General features: G+C 37.6%; 1 protein-coding gene across 4 annotated transcripts in view; it reads left to right on the top strand.

Annotated features, from left to right (window-relative positions):
- LOC102017670 (zinc finger protein 709-like) overlaps positions 1-8,847 on the top strand; it is a 28,781-nt gene extending 19,934 nt beyond the window's left edge. For all 4 annotated transcript variants that reach the window (XM_013513785.1, XM_013513787.1, XM_013513784.1 and 1 more), the window contains one exon: positions 4,542-8,847. In XM_013513785.1, the coding sequence (XP_013369239.1) occupies positions 4,542-6,685 (2,144 nt within the window). In that variant the 3' untranslated portion in view covers positions 6,686-8,847. The remainder of the gene's footprint in view (positions 1-4,541) is intronic.
- Positions 8,848-10,695: the final 1,848 nt, after the last annotated feature.

Here is a 10,695-nt window from a genome sequence, read left to right as displayed (position 1 = left end):
CATGCACCCCCCCCCCCGCCCCCAGCTAGAGCGGTCCCTGGGGCTTCTGAGTGAGGATCTCCTGTCTGCCGTGGATGCATGGAGGGCAGAGACTCAGTCTGTAATTGGGAAATTACAGAGCAGCGGGGTCCTTGGTTGCCCGCTCTGCCCCCAGGAAGTAGATGGGAAATACCTGGCTCTCTCTGGAAGTTTCAGCTGGGAACTGTGGCAGTGGAAGTAAAGCACAGACTCGAACCGCGGGACCAGCAGCCGTTGGAGTGCTGGCTCAGTCGGCACAGGGTGCGCCCAGGGAGGGGCCACACCCCCCCATCCCCCCACACCCCACCACCCCCCCGAGCTAGAGCAGTTGCTGGGACTTTTGAGTGAGGACCTCCTGTCTGCCATGGGTGCCTCTTTTCTTAGTCTTGATTATATGAAGTTTTACTATGAACTTTATAGTTTCCTCCCTAGTATGGATTTTGGGCTGGACTTGCTCTTCTTATTCTAGTTTCTTGAACTTCAACATTAGGTTATTTATTTGATCTTACTCTGTTTTTCAAATGGGGGAATTCACTTTCATAAATTTTCCTCATAGAACTGCTTTCATTTCATCCCATAACTTCTGGTATGTCATATTGGCATTATCATTTAATTGTAAAAACTGTTTAATATCATAATTTCATCTGTGACCCATTGGTTGCTTATGAGGGGATTACTTAATTTCCAGGTTTTTATGTAACTGTTGTGGATTCTTTTGCCATTGATTTGTAATTTCACTTCACTATGGTCTGATAACATACGTGCTATAATTTCTATTCTTTCACATTTACTTAAGCATGTTCTATGGGCTAATATATGGTCTGTTTTGGAGAAAGTCCTATATGCTGCTGTTTTTGTAGGGGAGACACTCTGTAGATGTCTATTAAGTCCACTTATTCAAGCATTGTTTTAGCTGTGATATTTTTTGTTCTTTTTTGGTCTAGATGCTCTGTCTATTTATGACAGTGGGGTATTGAAGTCGCCCATTACAGTTGTATTGGTGCTTATCAGATTTTTCATATCAATTTGTATTTGCTTTATACACTTGAGGGCATCAGTATGTGGTGCGTATCTTTTTTTTTTATTTTAGAAATAAAAGGAAAATAGTAACAGATGGACAATGTTTTACAAAATAGCAAAGGATCAGTACAGACATTACAGAGTTACAAACAGAGCGGTAGGGAATTAACAATGCTTATTGTATTACATATTGATATCTTCAATGTAGTTTCTCATGAAAACACATATAGACTTACAAAGCTAATCAACCAATGCCTCACTGACAGTTTCTTTCAGCAAGGAAATACAGGACAGTAGAACACCTGTGTTAACTATCCTGCATATACATATATACAAACTTTCTCCTTCTTTCCCTTCTCTTTTCCCATATTCCAGTTATCCTTTACCTATGAGTGCTTTCCTATCAATTCCCAATGTCTGTCATATCTCCTAGTTTAAATTAACTCTTTCAGGCTTTACACTAGAGAAACAATGCGGTGCTTGCACATGTATGTTTGATTTATTTCGCTTATGAGTATGGTCTCTAGTTGTGACCATTTGCCTATAAAAGCCTCAAGTTTATCTTTCTTTACAGCTGAGTAATATTCCATTATATAAAAGTATGTGGTGCGTATCTATTTATAATTATTATAGGTTCCTCTTGGATTATTCACTTAACGTGTACATAGTGACTTTCTTTGTCTCCTTTCAATAATCTTGGTTTAAAATCCACTTTATGCAAGTAGAATAGGCAGTGCTGCTTTTTTCTAAGTTCCTGTCACATGGAGTATTGTTTTCCATCCTTTGATTTTCAGTCTGTAAATTTCTTTTTGAGTTAAATGTGTTTTTTCTATGTAGCATATTGTTCAGTCTTCTTTCTTGATCTATTCTCTCAGTCTCTTTCTTTTGATTGGTGAATGGAGACCATTTACATTGATGATGATAACTGATATGTATTGATTTATCCTTGTCACATTAATTTCTTTTTATTGGTTCCTTTTTTATTTAATTGCTTGCCTTTTCTGGTGGATTCATTCTGTTGTGATTCATGGAATTGTTGTCCTCATTGTCTTTTTTTAGAATAGCCTTCAGAACTTTTTGGAGTGTTGGTTTGATGGTCATGAGTTTCTTCAGGTGTTCTTTATTATGGAAGTATTTCATTTCTATCATCAGTTTTGAAAAGTGATTTTGTATGGTACATCAGTCTTGGTTGGGGCTGGGATTTAGCTCAGTGGCACAGTGTCTGCCTGGCAAGTGCGAGGTCATGAGTTTGATTCCCAGTACTAGAAAACAAAACAAAACAAAAAAAATCTTAGTTGGAAGTTCTTTTCTTTTAAGGCTTGAATGACTTCACTCCAAGCTTTCCTTGATTTAGGGTTTGTGTTAAGAAGTATGTGTGATTGTGGTGTTTTCTTTGTATTTCACTTGTTTCTTTTCTTGAATAGCTTTTAATGTTTTGTTAAATTTCTGTAATCCTATTATATTTCTTGCTATAGTTTTTTTTGTGATCATGGTTAATTGGGGTTCTATGTGCCTCATTTGCCTGTTAGTTAAATTCTTTGTCCATATTTGGGGAGTTTTCTATTATTTTGTGAACTTTTTTTTTCTTTCACCTTTTGCTATCTTCTGATTTTTCACTGATTCTAATTAATCTTCTGTTATTCATCTGTGCATCACTTATCAGCCATTGGATTGATTTTTTTTGTGGTCCCTTGCTGTTTTTAAGAAGTCTTTCCATGTGCCAAGTGGGTGGTGCATGCCTGTAATTGCATTAGTCAGGAGGCTGATGCAGGAGGATTGCCATGAGTTGGAGGCCAGTGGCTACATAAAGTGAGTGAAAGGCCAGCCTGCACTACATGATGAGACCCAGTCTCAACGAACCATAAAAACAGTCTTTCATGTGGTGGTTGCTAACTATAAACCCGTCTTCTAGATCTGATATTCTGTCTTCATATTGCTTAATTTTGTGGCATATACTTTCAATAGTATTTACTATCCTCTATAACTGTTTTATGCATTATACTTCTTTCTTGTGTTGCACATTTATTGTTTCCATCACTTTCCTAAGTTCTTCTAATTTTTTTTTTCTTTTTTTCTTTGTCTTTTTGAGACAGGGTCTCACTGTGCAGTTCAGGCTGGCCTTGAGCTCACTGTGTAGCCCAGGCTGATCTCGAACTTGCAATGATCCTCCTGCCTCAGTGCTGGGATTACAGGTGTGTGCCATCAAGCCCAGCTATTTTTTTCTTAATCTTTATCTCCTCTAGAATTACTAGCTGTGTCCTTATCTTATTGATAATCACTTTAGTAAACTGTAATTATTTCTGATTTGTTTTATTCTAGGGGCTCATTCATGTGCTTTGCTACTTCTGCTACCATTTTAGAAAGTCCAGCTGGGTAGCTCAATCCCACTGGTTTTGCGTTAGTGAGCAAGAGGCATAGGGTTGCATCTTGCTTTCAGGTTTTCTCATTTTATATTTTTTTTTTTGTGTGTGTGTGTGTTGATGTTTCTAAACTGCTTGTGGTAGGTAGCTTTATCACTATTATAAAGACCTCTTAGGAACTGATTACTTTTCAGAAGTGTCACCTAAACCAAGCTAGCATTTAGCTTGTGAGTCTGCCCTAAGATCCTACTTCTTTGCATTTTTAGGGATTAAAAGTTGGTGTCTTTTTGCCCTAGCACCTAATTCTTTGGTAGTCAATTCTGCTGTTGTTTATGACCAACAGACAATGCTGCTATTGGCACACAAGCTAGAACAACTGATCTCAACAACTATGTGATTTCCCTAAAGTAGTAAAAGCAGTAATAATAGTAGCATGAAGCGCAATCTAGAAAGTGATAAACTGATAACTGTTAATTTGCCACTTCTAACCATAGGTGCAAGTTTAATCATAAACAAAATATAAAACCAATCAGAAAATTATATACAGTAAAAATGCTCTTATTAGATCTATTTTAACCTTGAGGGAGATAATTTAGAAGGAACAGGAAGGAAAAAAAAGAGACATGAAAAGTGAGATTGGAAGCAAAGCTGAAAAGCAAAGGAAGATTGTCCAAGTAAACAGCAAAACTAGGAGACACAATGAGATTGTTTTTGCTGGCCTGGAGTCTGTTTTCTGGCTCTAATCTACCTTGGCCCAGTCACATTTTAGTCCTCAGATAGCTGCTGCTACATGCATTCCATCCAGAGTTTTTTGTTATATTCAGTGCAAGGAACAGGTAATATTGCTTCTCATAGACCTTGCTTGGTAATGGTGGTGGCAAATAATTGAATTTTTCCCTTAATGCCAGGTATTACTCAAAATATTATATACATTTTATTGTTATCTCTATTTTACATACTTAGAAAGTAAGGTTTTTATAAGGTCAAGGAATGTATAAAAAGGATACTCAGCTAGGCAACTGTGTAAGTGGGAATTATAATCTAATGTAACTCTTTGTAGAGTCCCAGTAATGTCCTGGTACCAACATGCACATTCTGAATACATTTCTTAGAAATACCACCTACCTTCTGTGATTTCTACAGGCTGTGGGCTGCATTGGAAGGATCCTGGGAGACCCTCAAGCCATGCAATGGAGGTAGTGACCTTTGAGGATGTAACTGTGACTTTCACCATGGAAGAGTGGACTTTACTGAATCCATCTCAAAAGAAACTCTATAGAGAGGTGATGTGGGTAACCTTTATGAATATGGCTGCTATAGGAACAACATGGGATAACCAGGATATTGATGTCGCATACAAAAGTTGGTGGCAAAATGTAAGGAATGAAGAAGTAGAGAAATGCTATGAATACAAAGCTTGGAATCAACGTGAAGAAATATTCCTGGAAACTCCAGATACTAATTGGAACATGAAAGAAACTGGTTTAAAATCATCTGAAAGCTTTGCTTGTGCAGAGTCTCTGATTGGTCATTCATTGCCATATGTGCCCATCATAGCTCACACTGGACCCAAAATATGTGAGTATGAGGGATATGAAGAGAATCTGCCTAAATGTAATGAACCTGGAAACATCTGCAGTGATTCCCAATCCTTTTTAAAGCAAGCAAGGAGAAAGGATGTAGAAAAACCCTATAAATATGAGCAATGTGAGAAAGTCTACTCTGGTCTTGGTGAAAGTGCTCACCCTGAAATGAAGACCTTTCTATGTAAGAAAAATATGAAAGTCTGTGGTATACCCAGTGAAATTCATGAAAGTAGTGAGGTTGGGGGGAATCCACATATATGTCAACAATCTGAGAAAACATTCACTACGTATAATTATTGGCAAAGACATGAAAGAAGTCACACTAGGGAAAAGCCCTATGAATGTAAGCAATGTGGGAAATTTTTCACTGGAACCAAGTATTTGAAAATACATGAAAGAATTCATACTGGGGATAAACTCTATGTATGTAGGCAATGTGGGAAAGCATTCACTACATCAAAATATTGGAAAACACACGAAAGAATTCACACTGGGGAAAAAGCCTATATATGTAAGCAATGTGGGAAAGTATTCAGTACACACAATAGTTGTCAAAGACATGAAAGAATTCACACTGGGGAGAAACCCTATGAGTGTAACCAATGTGGGAAAGCATTCAGTACATACAGTTATTGGAAAATACATGAGAGAAGTCACACTGGGGAGAAACCCTATGAATGTAAGCAGTGTGGGAAAGCATTCTCCTCACATAGCTCTTGTAAAAGACATGAACGAAGTCACACTAGAGGGAAGCCCTATGAATGTAAGCAATGTGGAAAAGCCTTCACTACACTCTCTCATGGAAAAATACATGAAAGAAGTCACACTGGGGAGAAACCCTATGAATGTAAGCAATGTGGGAAAGCATTCTCTTCACACAGCTATCGTAAAAGACATGAAAGAATTCACACTGGGGAAAAATCCTATGAATGTAAGCAATGTGGGAAAGCATTCACTACACTCTATCGTGGGAAAATACATGAAAGAAGTCACACTGGGGAGAAACCCTATGAATGTAACCAATGTGGGAAAGCATTCAGTACACACAGGTATTGCAAAATACATGAAAGAAGTCACACTGGGGAGAAACCTTATGAATGTAACCAATGTGGGAAAGGATTCACTACACACAGTTGTTTTAAAATACATTTAAGAATTCACACTGGTGAGAAACCTTTTGAATGTAACCAGTGTCGGAAAGCATTTAGTACACTCAATTATTTGAAAGTGCATGAAAGAATTCACACTGGAGAGAAACCTTATCAATGTAACCAGTGTGGGAAAGCATTCACTACACACAGTTGTTTTAAAATGCATAAAAGAATTCACACTGGGGAGAAACCCTATAAATGTAACCAGTGTGGGAAAGCATTCACTACACTTGAATATTGGAAAATACATGAAAGAATTCACACTGGTGAGAAACCATATGAATGTAAGAAATGTGGTAAAGCATTCATTGCTCACAATACTTGTAAAAGACATGAGAGAATTCACACCGGGGAGAAACCCTATGTATGTGAGCAATGTGGGAAAGCATTCACTACACATAGTTGTTTTAAAATACATGAAAGAATTCATACTGGGGAGAAACCCTATGAATGTAAACAATGTGGGAAAGCATTCAGTAATCACAACAGTTGTAAAATACATGAAAGAAGTCACACTGGGGAGAAATCCTATGCAAGCAATGTGGGATAGCATTGACTACACACAGTTTTAAAATACGTGAAAGAAGTTACACTGGGGAAAATCCCTGTGAATGTAAACAGTGTGGGAAAGCATTCACTGCACCCAGATAATTGGAAAATACATGAAAGAATTCACACTGGGGAGAAACCCTACAAATGTAACCAATTATGAAAGCATTTTTTATACACAGCAATTGTCAAAGACATGAAAGAAGTCACACCAATCAGAAACCATATGTACACAAGCCATTTGAGAGGATTTTCTAAGTATTTTGTTGACAAAAAACCTCACATTCAGATGAAACCTTATGTAAGTCAATGTTGGAAGGTATTTACTAACAACTTTGTAAACCTAAACAAACTCACACCTGGGAGAAACCATATTTAAGCAGTCTGGAAAAGCAGTACACATAGGTACTATCAAATATATGGAAAGAGTCACACTGGGGAGAAATGCTATGTATTTAAGACTGTTTAGAGTATCTACTCAAAATTTCTCATTGTAGTAGAGGCCTATAAAAATCATGAAAAGTTTGATGTCAATTTTTTCTTTGTAAGTTTTCCGGAAAAACATGCCCAGATGGAGTTATCCTAAAACATAAATACTGTGTAGTGTTATTTTTCTCATAAATTTTTGCAGTAGTTATCTGTATTGGTTACTATAAACATAAAAATCAAGTTGACATAAAAAAGACCCAGCAATAACTCCAAAATGAGCACTATGTTTATATGGTATTGTCTTAACATCTGTTACTTGAGAAATGAACACAAACTGCTACAGTAATTCTAGAGTCATTGGCAGTCTATACTGAAATGGTTATATATAAGCTATTTGATTTTACTGTTTGAAGGATTGGCTTTTTAAATGACATTCAAAGTTTTCTTTTATTCTCATTGTATAGTAATACTTTCACAGATCTTCATAAAGACCAGGTTATAAGTTTTTTTTTTAGTGAGTATGGCACTCATTGTACTATTTGTAAGTTAAACTTTTCTTGTGTAAGCTGAAGCCTTTCTCTAAAGGTTTTTTGTTTTGTTTTTATTAAGACAGAAGAAGTTTATTGTAGCTCATTTTTAAAGACTATAGTTACTAGTTTAAGTCATTATAGTAGATCTTAAACATCCTTTTTTAGTTAACTAAGAGAGGTAAATATTTTCTTTTGCTTTTTGAAACATATATATGTATTTATACACTAAAACTAAGTGGGTTTTTTGTTTTTTTTTTTAATTCCCTAAATACCGAGATTTTCCCAGGAGGAAAAGAAACATTTAAAGTCAATAGTTTAATTATCATTTGTCTTGCTATGTATGCTGGCCAAATACTCTAACCAAGCCCATTTAAGTTTTAAAGTCTTTTAAGTTTCAAAAAGTGTTTTTCTTAGAAAAATAAAAATTAAAATGTAGAGACTGTTGAATAGAATAGCACTGAGGTAAGGCCTGACAATGTGACTTGTAAACTACTTGCCAAAAAACTCATGCTTCTGACTTTAAGATTGTTGCAACCTAAATGGCAACAGTACTATTCCTTTTTAATGTGTAATGCTGCAGGTGCTCAAACTATGTAATTCACAAGTTCCACAGATTTCTACCACCAAAAATACATAAATGTTCCCATCTCCAGACTATAATGAACCTCTTTCACTCTTGAGGGCACATTTTTTTTTCTTTAAATATATACTTGAAATTTTCTGCCTGATCTCTTTATGCCTCTGTTTTAAAAAGCTGCAGGTGTTTATTAAAGGTTATTGTGGAACCTTAATTTTACTGGCTAATGTATTCATACACTTCCTTAATTTGACAAGGTGGCAAATACCGTATTTGCTCTAGAGCACTAAGTTTTCTCACTAAGATTTTCTCAGAGCTTTAGAGCACTAAGCTTTCTTTTTGCACTGTTATTGCCTAAGGGTTTCTGAGAGAAAATGGTGCACTTGGACTTGATCACTAGGTGGTTGACTAGGGGTGCTCACTGGAAGATTATTTCACAGATCAGCAAGTTGAAATTTCCTTCAGCAGTTTTTGAATATGGACTTACTGAAACCATTATTGGTGTCCTGTTAACAAAAGGTGTAATGAACATAGGAAATAGTCATTAGAGACTTATTGAAAGGAATGTTCTTCCGGAATAGAGGAATAAGTGTTTTCAGATATCTAATTAAAATTGTGGTTTGGAGAAGATTTTAATCCTCAAGAGTTGTTTTTATAATGGAGGTTGCACCAGGCGTGGTGGCGCATGCCTGTAGTCCCAGCACTCGGGAAGCTGAGGCAGGAGGATCATTGCAAGTTTGAGACCAGCCTGGGCTACAAAGTGAGCTCAACGCCAGCCTGAACTGCATAGCGAGACCCTGTCTCAAAAAAACAAAAAACAAACAAACAAAAATAATGGAGGTTGCTGCAAAGTAGCTCCATTACTTAATTACTTTTTTCATTGCTGAGACAACATACCCAGCACCCACAGTTTAAAGGAGGAAAAGTTTATTTTGGATCAGAGCTTTTAGAGGTTTCTGTCCATATTCAGATGGTTGCAAGGATGGGTGGTGGATGGTAGAGGTGCATCACAGAGAAGAAATGGGTCATGGATGAGCAGCAGGAGGCCACAAGCAGCAGCAGATTAATTGGTGAAATAGCAAAAGTTGTGCTACAGCCAGCCTGCCTCCTTTTTGTCCCATCCAGTTTTTTGGGTGGTGCACTCACAGTCAGGGTGAGCCTTCCCATTATCCACACCCAGAACTGTGCTAAAGCAATCAGTGGACTGATTTAATAATCTTGTGTACTTAATCCCAGCATCATACCATTAATCTATTTGCAGAATTCTGGATTCAGCCACCTCCAAAAAGGCCATCCTATGAGTGCATGAGGCTTTGGTGGGACCTTGAGACACAAATCATAACATCTTACCTCTAGCCCCTGGAAAGAGTATCGCACATTTCTTTATGCAAAAGGCACTTAGCCCATCTCTAAGTATTGCTAAAGTCCTAACATTTTCAGCATTGGTCAAAAGTGCAAGTTGAAAGTCTTCTCTGAGACTTAAGACAAATTCTCAGCTGTGAGGCCTGTACAAATGAAAAGTTAATCTCTTCCAGTGTGCACTGGCATAAAATAAACATTCCCTTTCCAAATAGTTAATAGAAAAGAATGGGACTAAAGCAAGTTCAAAATCCAGCACAATAAACATTATGTCCTGTAGATCCATGTCCACCATCTGAGGCATTCCTTGGCAAGGTGTGAGCTCCAAAAGTCTTCGGTGGCTCTGCCACTGTGGCACTAGTAGTTGTAGCTCTCATGGCTTCTCATTTGGGCTGGCTTTGTTCATGCCTTGTGATTTTCCTCAGACCATCCAGGTTCCTAGTTTCTCCAACTCTGAGGTCATCACTGCACCTTCGGCTTTACACACTGCCCTCTTTGGGGGACACTTCCTGGCCTCCCTGGCCTTTTTTGTGAAGTCTGGTTACAAGCCTTCCTGACCCCACAACTCTTCCATTCTCCATGCACCTAAAACTAGCACCACATGGATGACACCAAGGTCTGCTGCCAGCTGTAATGGGAAGGCTTCCTTCTTTCTTGGCTGTTGGGATCAAGTACCTATGAACCAAATCCCAAGGAACAACTTTCGTAGGCTGTTGCCATTCTTGAACATCGTGTTCTGTCTTGTCTCAAAAGTTTTTCACCTTTGTGATGTTAAGCCTGCAGAATCTGGAGTCCTGCTGGTTCTTCTGATATCCTCAGGCTATCTTTTGTATTGTTCTCTTCTGAATTCTTGGCTTCTTATTGCTAGGCTTTTCATTGAGCATTTCTCTTCTATCCCATCTCTACAGACTGCATCTTTACTAGAGCTTACTTTCTGGTTAAACTGAAAACTTTTAAAATCGTTCTGCTGGGTCTTTTACTTTTGATTCTTAATATAACTCTGGCTAAAAGCCCCCAATAGTAGCCATGCCACCACAACATTAAACTGCCTTGAAATTTCTTCTGCCAGATTATAGTCCACTGATGGAGATTACTACAAACCAGCTCTGAGCGAGA

Source organism: Chinchilla lanigera, unplaced genomic scaffold (assembly GCF_000276665.1).
Source record: "Chinchilla lanigera isolate Chin_1 unplaced genomic scaffold, ChiLan1.0 scaffold00020, whole genome shotgun sequence".
Taxonomy (NCBI): domain Eukaryota; kingdom Metazoa; phylum Chordata; class Mammalia; order Rodentia; family Chinchillidae; genus Chinchilla; species Chinchilla lanigera.
This window is presented reverse-complemented; position numbering and strand designations above follow the sequence as displayed.